The sequence below is a fragment of the Corvus moneduloides genome, chromosome 16 (genome assembly GCF_009650955.1).
Source record: "Corvus moneduloides isolate bCorMon1 chromosome 16, bCorMon1.pri, whole genome shotgun sequence".
NCBI classification, from domain to species: Eukaryota; Metazoa; Chordata; class Aves; order Passeriformes; family Corvidae; genus Corvus; species Corvus moneduloides.
Window position 1 is genome coordinate 16,578,278 of NC_045491.1, and position 15,470 is coordinate 16,593,747.

A 15,470-nucleotide genomic window follows, 5' to 3' on the forward strand; every position below is an offset into this window, starting at 1 on the left:
GACTCTGTGATTCTGTTGCTGTCTCTCCAGCCACTGTCCCCTCCACTCTGGTGTGTAACACACGCCCCTCTCGTTCCCCCAGCTCTCGTGCCGGTGCTTGTCTGCCCCTCTGCTTGGAAATGATTCTGGTAACACCCCTTGCCAAGCTCAATTTGTTGATGTTGGGGGATGTTGGAGAAGGATAAACAGCCTTAGCAAGCCAGGGAGGGATTCTGATGTGTGTGAGGAGCAGGACTGATGTTTCTCTTGCTGCTATCCCTCTTTCTCCGCACAGATCAACCCCCTCTCCTACGGAGGTGTGGTCCAGACATACAGACTGCCCACCTACAGCTGCTACCCCAGGGACTCCTGGGCATCTCTCTGCAAGAAACTGTTCCTTGGAGAGCTCATCTACCCTTGGAAACACAAAGGAGAGAAGCAGAACTAAAGACAGTGGAAGAGCTTGAGAACTTGACCTGAAAAACATACTGACTCCTGATGCTTTGGGACCAAAGGCTTCTCAGAGCCAGCAACTGCACCATCCCTTTAAATAGATTTTGGTAACATAGGAAGGGCTGAATTTTTAAAGGCAAGTATTTTTAAACATTATTTTTCAACTTTCTCTTCCCCTACACTGTGTTTGTATATTATGCTAATGATTATTTTGGAAGCAAAAGATTAAACCCATCAGTGCCTCATGAAACCAGCGCTCAGCATCATGGAGGAAGCAGCTCCCAAATGGTTTGGTGATGAATTTCTCCTTCCACATCAGCTCACAGGGCCATAGCAGAGCCACAATGCTGTGGTGCATTCAGCCAGAGGGTGTTTTGGACCTTTTGTGCTTCAGCCTTCAAGCCAGCTGACCAAAACCATGTGGAGAATCAGCTCATGGAGTCCTACACTGAAAACTGAACAGCTGGGTGTCTGAATTCATGGGATATTTATTAATTTCTTTTTAGGAGGGCTTGCAGTCACCCCCACTGCAGCACCAGAGAAGGGGTTGAAAGAGTGAGGCTGGAGGCCCAGAAGCACAGACTGTTGGATCATGATTCTGGGATTTCTCTTAGGGGAGTTTTCCGCTTTGGATATGTTTTCAAAGTGCAGCACTGCTTGGCTTTCCATGTCCTGGTCTCATTTTGGTGTGTCTCCTATTCTCTCTCTTGGAAAGGGTGCCTGTGCACTGGAGGGTGATGTCCCACTGGGCATGCTGTGGTTGTGTGTAATTTAAATAGAGTCCTTACCCAAAATACACTTCCTCCAGCTCTGCTTGTTCCTCTGCCCCAGCTCAAGCAAGGAGCCAGTGTCACTGTACCCTGCTTTTTGCACTGGCAGGTGAGGGCTGTGCTGGATCCTGCTCCTTTATCCCTGGCTGGCCAAGGAGCCAAGGATGGAGGAGGAAGAGGAGAAGGTGCTGTGGCTGCAGTGCCCAGCCCTTCTCTGGATGGCTGCCCCTGCATTGCAGTGGGTGTTGGCAAGGCAAGGTGTCCTGGGGCTTTAGGAGCCTTCAGCCAGCACTGCCGGGGCAGGGTAAGAGTTTCCTACCCCAGCCCTGTGTCTCATCCATGTGCTGGCAGCTGTCACAGAAGGGTTATGGCCCCCCTGCTGTAAGATATCCCTGGCCAGATGTATTTGGGTTGTCTGGAGCTGCTGAAAGCCCCTCGTGGTGCAGTCACTGCCTCTCCAGGCATAGCCTGAGCAGGAGAAAAGGAAGCTCTGCGGGCAGGTGCAGGGTCCAGACATTCCTTAGCAGGCAAAGCTCCAAGGCCTTCGAGGTTTCTTAGGGACATGTGAGGGAGGCAGGACTACAGGGGCACTACATGATGCCCTGTCACCTTGAGCCAGGGCACATCACTGAAGAAAGCCAGTGTGGCAAACCCCCCTCACCATCTGCCACCGCAGGCTCTGGCTGGGACATCCCTGCCAGAAACTGGAGAGATCTTGTTCTTTGATGATCCGTGCTTAAAACTCCTGTGCAGCATCTTCTTGTCTTGGAATTATCTCTGCCTGAGTAATTCTCTGCACTCCAGGTGGGAATAACTGCAAGCTAACCCCTGATGCATTTGGTGGATGAATGGTGTAAATAACATTTTCACTTCAGCTGAAGTCAGAGTCATGAGCCCCATCCTCACCTGGCACTGAGCAGAGCAGGTTTACACTTTAACTCCCTCTCATCTTTCCCCTGGAGCTCGTAAATGATATCCCCTGGTTCCTCCCATGCCTGCACAGTTCAGTTTGCTGACTGCTGTGAGAAACTTTGTATTTTTGGTCTTGTGAAAATAATGTTTTTAATATCCTGACTTTTAAAATCTTTCTGTGAGACCAGATAGTTCATGATGGTCCTAATCATGGTCCTTTGGGATCAAATGCCCTGAAAGCCCCAGAGATAGCACAGAGCCATGAAAACCAGCAACTGTGACCTTGCTATTGGGAGCCTGATGGATGTTTTAGATGTTCCAGTGTTGGGTTTGTTTACTGAAGGCTGATACTGACTCTGGGGTGGGGAAATATCAAGCTCCTCCTCAAAGCTGACATCCCGAGTCTTCTGCACCAGGGAACCTTGAGCAGCCCAGCTGGGCAGTGGCAGCTCCTTGTAGGTGCAGTTCTCCTGTGTCACCCGGAGCTGGTGCCTGAGCTGCCTCTGCTCCTCACACTGGGCGTTCTCCTTGCCCGTGATGGTATCTGAGTTCTTCTGCTGGAGGTTTGCCATGTCTCTCCTCTTCCTTTCCAGTCCCTGCTGTGGAAGAGTCTTCCCCCACCCTTTTCCGACTCTGTGCAGAGACATTACAACAACACAGCAGACATCCTGCTCAAGAACACTTGACCTTATGTCATCTCTCTAATTAGAAGTTAGAATCAGCATCATCGTCCATGGGAGCACAGACTGGCCCAGCGCTGGCATTTCCTCAGGGAAGAGGCTGCTGGTGAGGCTCTGGCTCTGATTTATCCTCAGATTTATACTATCCAGAGCAGCCCTTGGATGAGAAGTAGTTAAAGATTCCAGATCTCCCATTCCTACCACGCACCCCTTATAGCAGGCAGCACGCAGGCTTTGCCAGCCATCAGTCAAAGACTCTAATCTTACAGACTTTTTTTAATACTGCATTTCCTTATTATTATTTCTCCCACCTTTAGGTTCCCAGTGCTGCCACAAACCCCCTCTTTACTTAGGCAGGGGGGTTGTGAAGGAAACTGTGTGAAAAACGCTATCCTAGAGAGAAATTCTGCCTTGGAGAAATACTTTCTTCCCCTAACTAGGACAGCATGTGACGATGCTGAAAGGAAACCTCAGTAATTACACTGCACTGAAGGCTCTGGTTATGGGTTTGGGAGTTTTCCCTGATGCTGCAGCTGGACTGTGCCCTGCTCAGGCCCACACAAAGACTCTTGCACGAATGTACAACCCATACGTTGACTTTCAGTAGTGTAAGGCAGGGAAATCTGCATTTCATCCTGCAGAGAACGAGCTGCTTTTCCTTCTGCCCTCTGCTGCCTCTTCCTGCTGCTCCAACACCATCTTCTTGCTTAGCTCTAACCCTCAGTGATTTACCCTTTATGCTTAGACCTGCTGGTTACACCATCACGGGAAACTGGTGGGGGTTGGGATTGTCTGGTCCAGCCCCTGCTCCCTCAGGGCCACCCAGAGCTGGTTGCCCAGGACCGTGTCCAGATGGCTTTGGGATATCTCCAAGGGTGGCAACTCCAACACCTCCCTGGACAACCCGTGCCTGTGCTTGGTCACCCCCACAGTGAGAAGGTGTCCCTTGCTCTCAGGCAGGGTTTGATGTGTTTCAGTTCATGCCCCTTGTCCCTGTGTAGTGCAGAGCTCGGCGACACGGTAACTCAGATCTCCTCAGTGATTGTGAGCATTAGCAGTCCTGTGTCATCTCTGCTCCTGTTCCCCCTCCTCAGGGACTGTTCAGCAGCTCCTTTGCCTTTTGGGGGCTGAAGCCTTGCTTAGGGGGGTGCCTGTGCATTGACTCAGATCCCTGACCTGCTCCTTGGTCCTTCTCTGGACTTGGTAGCAGAGAGCACTTTCTCTCCAGCCTCACTCCTGCCTGTGCTGAGCTCACAGTGGGAGCTCTGGGAGCTTGGGCAGCAGAACCCCAAAGCTGGCAGTGTCCAGGTCTGCAGGGTCTGCACGTGTGGAGCCCTGGGGCTCTGCAGGGTGAGTGTGCTGTGCACTCACAGGGGATGGGTCTGGATCTCAGCTGATCCTCCATGTGACAGGAGGCCACAGGGCTTTGCAGCTGCATCGGGAGTTTTGGGTGCAGGATAAACACGTTCAGAGCAATCCAGGCCTCACGTGGGCAGCTGATCTGCGTTCCTGGATGAGAGCAGAGTGCCCACCGCCTTTGCCTCTGGCTCACCAGTTTGCATTAGGAGTTGCTGCTAGTCTGTCACCTTTGGCTCCAGTCCTTATCCACACCTGGACTTCAAACCAGGAATGCTCAGACTCTGCGTTTACCATCTCAGCAAGCTGAATATGAGGAGTGTTCCTGCACTGATGAGTGCTGCAGGTGACAGAACACACCCCCTGTGTTCCCAGGCAGGTGCTGGGGCTGGGAGCAGTGCAGGTGTTTGGGGGAAGCTGCAGAACCCAGGGCCAGCTCGGGGCAGGGAGAGGCTGCAGCTCCTCTCCCATCCACTGTGTTATTTAACATCTGGCACTGGGGAAGTTTGTGAGAACTTCACAGCTCTTGTAACCAATCCTCCTCACAGGGTTTTCTGGTTTTAAGTAAAGTATTATAAAAGAGCAGTGACTCATTGAGAGTTTCATTAAAAGTGTGTGAGTGAAGTTTGGCGAGGAAGTTCAAACCCGCTGTGCATTTCTCCTTCCCTCACGTGAACCAGCAGGCGTTCAGCAGGAGCAAAGTGCGACACAGTGTTTGCTTTAAATGTCACCACTAACCCCAGCTGAAGGTGACTTCCTTCCCACTGCAGCCCTGATGTGAAACGCAGCCTGGTGATGTGAAACACAGACCAGTCTCGTGCACCAGTCCAGGAACAAGCCCTGGATCAGGAACCAGACTGGCTTCGGGCTCATGACAGCTCCAGTTCTGCAGGCAGGAGTGCTGGGCAGAGCAATGGCAGTGCCAGCAGGGCAGTGACAATGCCAGCAGTGCCAGTGGCAGCAGGGATGAGGGATGCTGCACATATCAGTGCTTGTGTGTGAGTTTAGGGATGGAAAACTTTGTTCTACTGATAGGTTTGATTGATTAATTCAACCTTTTAATCAGAACTTAAATGGATTTTGATTACACCAGAATAAAGATGTTGGGAGAAAAATCCAGCCCTTCCCTCTACTCTGACTTGCTGCTGAGCACAGTGTGGCTGTCAGCAGCACAGGGACAGGGCAGGGTGGCTGCTGGAGGCTCAGCTGATCCAGGCAGGCTGTTCATCCCCATCCCAGGGCCTGGCTGGGTGGCTCCTCAGCCTCTTCTCTCACACGTGGGGGTATTTTGGCACTTGTCCAGCTGTAATTGTTCTGCCAAGGCCAAACCACAAAGCTTGTGCAAGGAGGATCCAATGAATGCCACCTCAAGCCTGGGAGATGGTTGAGGTGATGCTCCTCCAGCTCTGGGTGTTCCTGTGTTTCAGAGAGGGGTTCCTTGTTTCCCCATGGGCCTGCCCATGTGGTGTGTTCAGTGTGAGGGGGCAGGATGGGGGACAGTCCTCTGCAGCACAGCACAATCCAAGCAGGAGCCCAAGCTGGGCCTGGGAATGATGGGTCCTTGCAGCCACTCCTTCCCTCCTCGCACCAGAGTAGTCACTCCCTTGAATTCCATTCCTTTCTCCTTTCCCCTGTCCCAGCTGAGTGCATGGCTGCGACAAAGTCCCCGCACTGCAGCAAGCCCCTGCCAAGGTCACCCCTCTGCCAGGATTGCCCCTCTCACTCTGCCTCCCACCTCTTGCCACAGTTCCCACCAGTCTGGGCGCTGTTTGGTTCCCACCATCCCACCAAAGACAAGAGAAATCCCTTCAATGAGCGAGCCATTAACAGGGCTTTGGCTGGCCCTGTGGGGCAGCAGGACTCAGACCCAGAGGCTAAGAGATATAAAATAGAGGAGATTCCTGCCCATCATCCTCCTGTCCACCTCCACTGCTTTGGATCCAATGGACTGTAGTACAGGAATTAGGCTTTTCTCTCCTCCTGGAGATCCACAGGTTCCCCCTCTCCCCTTCCCCTACTCCACTCACCAGGCTGTGCCCTGGGGTGGGTGTTTCTCCACAGGCTTTACCCTCCAAGCCCCTTTACCCTGGGAATGCAGTGGCCAGGAGTGGCAGTGGCTGCAGGAGGACATCTGCTCTTTGGGTTTGCTTTAGCTGCTCTTTGGGTTTGCTTTAGCTGCTCTTTTGTTTCCTCCATCTGTGCTCTCACTGGGCTGTTCAAGAGGTGGGAGAGGGCACAGAGGGGGCTCTGTTTGGCCCCTGCCAGTGGAGAAGCCAAACTGAGCAGCTGAGGGTGAGGATTCCATGGGACACAAACCCCTCACCAGAACAGGCCTTCCCAAAGGGATTCGCAGCATATGGCTCCAGGGCAGCCCATGAGCCCTCAGGCTGTGGGAGAGGAGAGGGAGCCAGACTGAGACTACCGAAGAGGGGGCAGCCCCCCCATCCCAGAGCTCTGCCACCTCCCCCCTCCCTGTGAGGGTGGAGGGAAGGACTCTGGAGCAAGTCCAGGGAAGCCACAGGGATGCTCCAAGGGCTGGAGCCCCTCTGCTCTGGAGCCAGGCTGGGAGAGCTGGGGGTGCTCACCTGGAGAACAGAAGGCTCCAGGGAGAGCTCAGAGCCCCTTGCAGGGCCTAAAGGGGCTCCAGGAGAGCTGGAGAGGGACTGGGGACAAGGGCTGGAGGGACAGGACACAGGGAATGGCTTCCCAGTGCCAGAGGGCAGGGCTGGATGGGAGATTGGGAAGGAATTGTTCCCTGGGAGGGTGGGCAGGCCCTGGCACAGGGTGCCCAAAGCAGCTGTGGCTGCCCCTGGATCCCTGGCAGTGTCCAAGGCCAGGTTGGATGAGGCTTGGAGCAGCCTGGGACAGTGGAAGGTGTCCCTGCTCATGACAGGGGTGGCACTGGGTGGTCTGTGAAGTCCCTTCCAACCCAATCCATTCCGTGATTGTATAAAAGCATCGCTCCTCAATCCATCCCCTCTTCCTCTCCATCCATGAGTGACCTTGCCATGCTCTTCAGTCCTTCCCAGGGCTCTCTGGCAAGAGTGGCCACGAGGAACTCCCCGAGGAGCTGGGGTTGAGGGGCATCTGTGGTGCTCGCTGGGCTGGGGAACACGGGTCATTTAAATGGGATTCATTGGAAGCAGCCAGGCTGGCAACAGCGAAGGTGAAATGCCCAGCTCTGGAGAGATTAGCAGGATGCTTTGTTCAGCACAGGGATTTGTCAGCAATGACAGCAGCGAGAGCATCCTCCACACCTTCCCATTGGGAATCCCCTGGGACTGGTTTTGGGAGTGGCTCCTCAGAGATGTCAGACCAGTGCCAAGGGATTCCAGTGGACAACGTCCCGGAGTGGGTATGGCAGCCCTTCCTGGCTACAGGCTCGGCCTGGCATCCACAGCCCCGCGGCCATCCCCGTTCCCTGGGGACATGCTGGATGTCACCGTGGCCGCCCCCTGCGCCACCGACAATGGGGTGCACACACCTCCCACCCCCAGAACCTGCACCTGGATGCCCCCCCTAAAATGGACGCTCACCCACCTGGATGCCCCCAAATCGTGGGTGCCCCTCTTCCTGGACTCTCACCCCACATCTGGATTACCCCTCCTCGTGGAGGACACCTATATTCCCTCCCTCTTTTCCACATACCCACCCACCTGGACACGTCTCACACCTGGATGCCCCCAGATCCTGGGTGCCGCCTCTTCTTGGATGCCCCACACATCTGGATGGCCCCCCATCTACGTGCCCCTCCCACCTGGATGCCCAGCTCACACCTGGGTGCCCGGCCTTCCTGGATAACATCTGAGTGCCCCTCACACCCGGATATTCCCCAGTACCGAGTTCCCAGTCCCGGGTTCCCAGTCCCGGGTTCCCAATCCCGGGTGCCTCTCCCCCCGTCGGGTGCTCCCCCCGCCCGACTCACTATCCCATCATGCCCCGCTTCCCGCAAGGCACGCAGGGAGCTGTAGTCCGCAGCCGTCCAGCCTTCCGCTGGCCCCGCCCCCGAACGCTGATGGGCGCGTCGGGGCGGGTCGTTTTTGATTGACGTGTTGCTAAGCCTATGGAAACGGCGAGTTTGTGGAGTAGGCGGGGCCATTCCTGACTGACGCACGGCTCAGCCTATGGGAGCGGCGAGAACGAGGCCGAGGCACCGCCTGGGCCCGGGCGGACGCGGCGGGTCCGTGAGGCGGGGGCGGTCCGGCGCGGCTGAGGTGGGTGGTGGGACCGGAGCTGGGGCTGACCCAGCGCGGTGCTGCGGCCCGGTGGGGCGGGGCGGGGCGGGCTCGGGCCGCGGGGCCCCGTGGGGCGGCGGCGCTTTGTGCGGGTGGGGGGCGGAGCGGGGCCGTGTCAGCGGCGGGGGCGCTGCGGGGCCGGGCCGGGCCAGGCCCTTCCTCCGCCTCCTCCTCCTCCTCCTCCTCCTCCGCCGCAGGTCCCAGCGCGGCCCCGGCGGAAGATGCGCGGCCGGTGGTGAGCGGCGGCGGGGCAGAGGCCGCAGCCCGAGGCTGGCAGGCGGAGGATGCGGGCCGGGCCGCCCCGCCGATGAGAGGCAGGATGGGCACCCAGGGCAGCCCGGTGAAGAGCTACGATTACCTGCTCAAGTTCCTGCTGGTGGGCGACAGCGACGTGGGGAAGGGGGAGATCCTGGAGAGCCTGCAGGACGGCGCCTCCGAGTCCCCCTACGCCTACAGCAACGGTAAGGGGGGCTGGGGGGGAACCGGGCCGCAGGACCCCCATCGCTGTCACACCCCTGTCGCTGTCACCTCCCCCCGCCGTTGCTGTCACCCGCATCCCGCAGAGACCCGCGAGGGCCGTACCCAGCACCGAGCTGGCAGGCAGGGAGGGGTTGTTTTGCTTTTTCCTTTGTTTTTTTTTTTGTTTTTTTTTCCATTAACTGGGAGCACAGCGCGTGGCAGGCAGCTCAGAGGCCTCCTCAGCTCCTTGAAATGCCCCAAATCTAGAGGAGAATGTGGGTAGAGGGGCTGGTGTCTGATGTAATCCCTGGATGCGCAGCCGGACCCTTCCCAAGTGGTGCCGCTCGCAGGGCAGGGCTGCCCTCCCTCTCCCCGGCTGCCACAAGGACCGAGCCGTTCCCAGAGGAAGCAGGGGCTGTAACAAAAGAACTGGAGCCTGATTCCCAGCCCGGAGCCGCTCTGGCTCGGTGGCTGTACCGGGAGCGGCCGGGTTGGCTGATCCACCTCCTGCCGGCGTCGAGGTTCCTAATGGAGCCCCTGACAGACCATTAACTACGGTATCACAAGACCGTAATTAAGAGCCAAGGAGTGGCGCGGTGCATTTCCTGCAGTTACAGTGTAGCACGGCCTGGCGGGGTGTGGGTCCTGCTGTGGGTTTCAATCTGTCATCCTTCCCCCTCCTCCGTGCACAATAACCTCCCCAAGGGCTCAGACCCTCCCTGCATCATCACTGCAGCCCAGGGCAGGAGCAGGTGGTGCCGAGTTTTGCCTGTATGAGGAAATCAGGAACTCCTTGGTGCTCCGTGCTGGCCAAATTCGGAGCATGCAGAGCGGTACGGCCCCGACCGCCCTCGGTCCTTGGAGCCACCAGCAGCTCTCCAGGAGCTGATGCAAGTGCGCACCTGCTCCACGGAGATTTACGGGGAGGTAGTGACTCAGAAGTGGAGCTGCCTCTGAAATGGGAGCAGCACTTCGGGAAGGAGAAGCCTTTGGTATCGTTCATCTCCTCGGGTGTCTGGCTGAGCTGGTGTGGTTTGCCTTCGAGGAGGTGCTGGGCGCTTTAGAGCTTCCCTGAAGAGAGTTTGTGTTTCTGGAGAACCTGCCTCACCTGGGAGCTGTGGAACTGCTCCGAGGGGTTGGTGTTTACTATGCGGAGTGTAACGGGGTGGTTGTTTTAAGTGAGTGTTACAGTTGGAATTGTCTCCTGACTGAAGTGGGCTTGAAGCAGACAGGGTAGGAGTAAAGAGTGAGTAAAGTGGGGTCTTTGGTATAGGCATGAAACCCAAAGAACTGGGATTTTGGCTATGGCTATAGTCCCTTTGTTTCAGAACCCACTGTTTTGTAGCAACTAAATACCAGCATCTTTTTGTTGGAGAAAGAAATCTCAGTGAATAATTTCAGAACCTTCCCTTGTCCTCTGTGGGCAATTTAGCCCATTCCTAATTAGAGAATTAGGTCACACACTGTTGTTTCACAGTAATATATGCTCTGATAGTTTCTCCTTCTGTTGATTCTGGGAAGCGACGCACCTTTCGGATAATCAGCTGGAGTGGCTTTGATATCCAAGTGAATCTGATCCTGCTGATGCTGCTGACAGCCTTGGCAGTGGAACTCCCTGTGTCTCTGGCACAGCTGGGACGTGCTGACAGGGCGTGCTGCTCCCCTGCCCTGACAGACACCATCCCCTGAGCAAAGGCTGTTGGATTTTGGGAACAGCTTGAGCCTGGCATTCTCTTTGACACGTACCTAATGCCATCCCAGAACAGCAATGCTGGAATGTTATATGGAGCTTCTGTTTGTAAATCTGCTTGTAAGCACATTGTCCTCTTCCTCATCCCCTCCCAGATCCCACGTCCCAATTTAAAATGAGTGTTGTATCATCTACCACTATTTTGGTCAGTCCAGAACGCACAACTTGCTTGTGCTGGTGTGTGCTTTGGGCTGCTCTTGTGGTGGGGACATCTCGTGTGGAGCTCAGGTCCCTGACCTTGGCAGGGAGGGGAGGGAGCCATTTGCCTTCTCTGTCTAGTTGGGATCTGCTGTTTTACTCTATTGTGTGGAAACAGTTGTAAGCAGCCAGGTTTTGTGATGCAGCATGGAATGGATTGTCCTTCCAGCTCAGGGAAGGCACACCCTAAGAAGTGAAGCTCTGTAAATGTAGCTCTGTATTTTTGCTGCTCTTACCCAGCCTGTAGAAAAGGGATCGAGGGATTCCTCTCTTCTCCATGGGCATCTGGGTGTTGGATCTGCACACAGCTGAGAGATGAAAAGCCCTTTTTCTGTTGGCTTTTAGGTGCTGTAAGCAGCCTCTGCCTGCCTGTGTCTGGTATTCAAGAGCCTTGGATGCAGCGGGAGCTGTGTCTGTCATACAGCACCATAGGTGCTTCTGTCCATCCTTTTTCAGGATCCCTGAACAGAAGTGTCACTTCTCAGCACCGCCTTGGAGCTTGGCACCTCGTTCTAAATCGGGCACATCTTAAATTAGCCCCTGCAGTTCCTGTGGTGCATAGCAAGGCCTCAGCAATGTCCTTTCTTTAAACTGCTGGCAGAATAAACCTGCTCTGTGGGAGCAGAGGTGGTCGTTACTCCTGTTGCAGGAGGAGGTGTGAGGGATGCCCTGACCATTGCTGCGCCAAGCTGTGAGGGCCCTGAGTATGGAACTTTTAGTGACATTAAGGTGGCATTTTGAGGAGGAATTGGAGATCCAGTTATCACTTGTGTGTTTCTTGCTAGGCTCGTGCTGGAGCTATCAGCATGGAGTGTATCAGTCTCCAGTAGCATCGGCCAAGCACACTCCCTGTGAGGAACAGGGAGTGTTGTTTTTGTCCTGTGGCTGGGTATTGTAACTGATTTGGACTTAGCTTTTGGGTTTTTTTGGCCATCCACAGAAGACCCTGAATTAAGCCTTCCTAGTAGTGTTTTGATGGGGAGAACATTAATGCTCTTCTGGGCTTCCAGTGTTGTCCTTCTTCCCAGCTTTCACCCTCCCTTTCCCAAATCTGTAGTTGTGGAGGCAGGATGCTGTTTTTAGAGCCTCACTGCTGCTCTGGACAGCTGGAGGATCTCACCTGGGAACCAAAAAATCCTGCATTTCCCCTGAGTGCCCTCTGCTGCCAGCACTGGCTCCTTCTCCCCAGGCGCAGGGAGGGGCTGCTCTGGCTCCTGTGCCATGAGCCAAGGGGTTACACCAGACTCGGAGTGAAACTGTGCTTTACTTGTGGATATGAGTCCTCTACACAGATCACTTTTCACTTTGGTCTTTAAACAGCTCACTTGGGGTCTGTCCTCACCCATCCCCAAGTACTGAGGCAGGACAGAAATGTCTGTGGTCACAGGGTGGTTTGGGACATGAGATGTGGTGGAGCTGCATGTGAAAGTAGGGGTGGTGTGCGTGCCCAGCATAAGGGGCACGAGGCTGCTCCTCACCTGAGGGACCCATGGCTTTGTCACCACCGTGTCACACATCCACTCTCGAATAGCTGGTTATTCATGTGCTGAAATGATCTCACCCAGCTGGTTTGTTGGCTTGCTGGAGCAGCCAGCCCTGAGCCCCAGGTGAGTCAGGGCAGCGCTCTGTGCTCGGCAGGCACGAGGGCCAGCGCTGCCGTGTGAGACAGTGACGGTGCCCAGGAAAGGGCCAGGGCTGGGCTCACCACGCAGACATGAGGGTGATGTGCTCCCTCCTCACATGATGGAGGGCTTTTTCTGCGGCTGCCTTCCCCCTCACCTGCTGCTGTTCCCACAGGAAAGCAGAAATGTGTGTTAGGGAGAGAGCAGAGCGTGTTTTGGAGCAGATGGCTTTGACTGGAAAGGGGGTGGATTTTTATTTTTATTTTCCCTGTCCTCAGCTTGTATTAAAAAAGTGATGAGGATGCAGCCAATGTCCTCACTCTGATCTTGCAATGAGCACACGGAAGCTGAAATGAGAGCCCTGCTCTGCACAGGAGCAGTGCTGGCACCAGCCCTAATGCACTGAGCCCCAGCACCTTCTTTCAACCCTGTCCCTTGGCTGAGTTTTAGTACCTTTATTCGAGCACCATCCTTAGGTGCTCTGGTACCCCACTGCTACCCAGACCCAAGGCAATGTTAGGGAAAAGGCACCTGAAGTGCTCAATGCAATAGCTACCGACAGATTTTGTGGTTCAGGTGAAAACTGGATCTTTCCCAGTAGCTCTTCCCCCATAGCAGAAGTGCAGGAATTCAGGTCCTGGGCAGCAGGAGCAGCAAGCCCACCAGGGCTGGGGTTCCATGCAGGAGCAAGGGCTGGGGCAATGCAGCTGCCTGCCCTTTTCCTGGCCAGGAGGAACGGGAGAGGCAGCTGAAGACACTGCCCAGCCCTTGGAGGTGATTGGTCCCCTCCAGCCGCCACTGTTTGCCTGGGGACTGCTCTTAATTACCAGGTTGTTTATTTGAGTGTCTTTTCCCTCTGGTTGTTTTTCTGCAGCTGTCTGAATCTGGAGATCCCTGAGATGTCCCTTTCAAGTCTTCCTTTACAGCAATTCCTCTCCCTGTGACCCCTCAGGCACCAGTGCACAACCAGGAGCTCCCCGGTAGTTCCATGCCAACCAGGAGCTCACCTGTCCCACAGCAGCGTGCACAGGGAGGGAGTGAAGAGACACTTTGTCTCATCCTCCTCGCTGCAGTGGAGGGCATGTGAGGAGATGTTTCCCAGTGCTTCTGCTCCTTGCCTGCTGAGTTTCCAAGACTGACCATGGAGATGGTCTCTTGCTTCTGATCCGCGGCCGCTGTGTTGCTGCCGTGTTTGGCTGGAGGTCCTGCTGCACTGGTTCACTTTTCACAGCCTTAAAAAGTGTGTGGCTGAGCAGCTCTGCTCTAAACTTGAACTCCTGATACTGGCTTACCCTCCTGAGCAGACAAGAATTGCTGGGTGACCCCGTGTGCAGTAAAACCTCAGACAGGGCCGGCACCAATGTAGTGGCACCTTCTGGGTATAGACATGAGAGCTACAGGTGTTGAGCCCAGGCTTCAGATGGCAGCTGAGTGCTCATCCTGGTGCTGCTGCACTGCCAGGGCTCTCTTTGGCATCAGCAGGGAGGGAAGCCTTGATTCTGGGGCTGCTTTGCTGCCTCCTCCTCCCTCAGCTGGCCCAGTCCCACCAGGCATGTCCTGCTGTGCTGGAGCAGCGCTGTCCCCGTCGATGGCAGACAGGAGCTGGCCAGGCTGCCCCACTGCTTCAGCTGCTGCACATCAGTGGAAACTGCTCTTTGTTTTCTGGCAGGACTGTTCTTTGGAATAATGTTTTAGTTCGAGGCTTTAGCACTCTGATGCAAGGAGGATTGAGGCAAAGTGTTCCAAGTGCAGCCCAGCCATCACGTTCCTGTAGTGGCTGCACAGCTGATGTGCGGGAAATGTTTGAGCTGGACTGTGCTGGTTGTGCTGCTGGAAATCTCTTCGGATGGCTTGCAGAGTGGTTGTTGCAGCAATTCCTGCTGTCTGCCAGCGCTTGCATCAGTGTCCTTCAGGGATGTTCACTTCCCTGTCATTAGAGATGCAAAGCTGATCTCATCAGAGCAGGCAACTCAGAAACAGCTCCAGCATCTCTTATTTTATTTCTCCATTATTTTCTACATAACCTTTGTGTGAAAAATAGTTCCAAAGATACAGTGCTGAACCTCTAGCTCTGCTTGTTGTGGGACTAACCAGCTGCAGTTTAAACTTAAATCCCAAAACAAAGCCAACAACAAAAAAATCCCCATCAAGCCAAAACCCAGCCCCCAAACTGAGTGCCTGGCAGGTTTGGTGACTCTCTTTAGTCAGGATTAGGGGTGCAGAACAGCGTAGGTTGTTATTGTGCAGAACTTTTGAGGAGGGTTGGGGTTTTATAAAGCTGAGAACCTACTCTGCAAAGTTCTGGATTGCACTGCAGAGTTCTCAGCACCTCTAATCTCTCTATAAAAGCTGTGTTTTTATGGCTGTTAACATGTTCCAGAGCCCTGAGTGCACAAAGGTGATGTGAGCCAAGCAGTACAAAGCTGAAATGGGTGGAATGTTCTTCTAATAACTGGGATTAAAGGTTTCTCTGTGTTTTTTGTTTGTAAAAAGCAGGCAGGTTTTGTTCTCTCCAGATTCCACACCAACATTGTCCACACCTCTCCTGGTGTGGGGGTTTTTGGTTGGTTCGGTATTTAAGCTGCATAGGAAAGACCATGGAAAATGGTCTCCTCCTCCTCCTTCAGCTTTTGTTTCCAGCTGTTCCCTGGCATATTTTCCTCTGCAGCCTCGCTGTCTCAGAACAGCAGAGCATCTTTCCATTGCACTTGAGAATAGCTATGCTCTGAGCTGAGGCTTTGAGCTGTGGTTTTATAACCTTGCTGGTTCAAATCTGGTTTTCTTTCCCTTTGCCCCTTGCTGTCCTCTGGCACTCCAGCTCAAGCTTTACAGGAGCATTATGTCATATCAATTCCTGTGTGATTGCAGGCACTGGAGGAGGAGGGAAGCTCCAATGTGAAAACCTTCAGCTTTGTTTTGCTAAAGGCTTTGCTGTAAGGTGAGACTCACCTGAAAGAAAATTACCCTGGGGCACAGAGGGTGGTGGCTCAAGGCAAGAAACCTCCATCAAAGAGTCTGTTTGCTTCTGCAAAAGTTGTAGTAAATAGTAAGGTTGC

At 54.5% G+C, this 15,470-nt stretch overlaps 2 protein-coding genes across 6 annotated transcripts in view; both read left to right on the forward strand.

Moving 5' to 3' along the window:
- The window catches only part of PIGQ (phosphatidylinositol glycan anchor biosynthesis class Q), a 38,302-nt gene extending 33,570 nt beyond the window's left edge, over positions 1–4,732 (forward strand). For 4 of the 5 annotated variants that reach the window (XM_032125990.1, XM_032125993.1, XM_032125989.1 and 1 more), the window contains one exon: positions 275–4,732. In XM_032125990.1, coding sequence (XP_031981881.1) covers positions 275–427 — 153 coding nt within the window. In that variant the 3' untranslated portion in view covers positions 428–4,732. The remainder of the gene's footprint in view (positions 1–274) is intronic. The other variant, XM_032125992.1, reaches the window with a different exon arrangement.
- Positions 4,733–8,549: 3,817 nt separating this feature from the next.
- The window catches only part of RAB40C (RAB40C, member RAS oncogene family), a 36,836-nt gene continuing 29,915 nt past the window's right edge, over positions 8,550–15,470 (forward strand). The window contains exon 1 of the mRNA XM_032125817.1: positions 8,550–8,846. Coding sequence (XP_031981708.1) covers positions 8,693–8,846 — 154 coding nt within the window. The 5' untranslated portion in view covers positions 8,550–8,692. The remainder of the gene's footprint in view (positions 8,847–15,470) is intronic.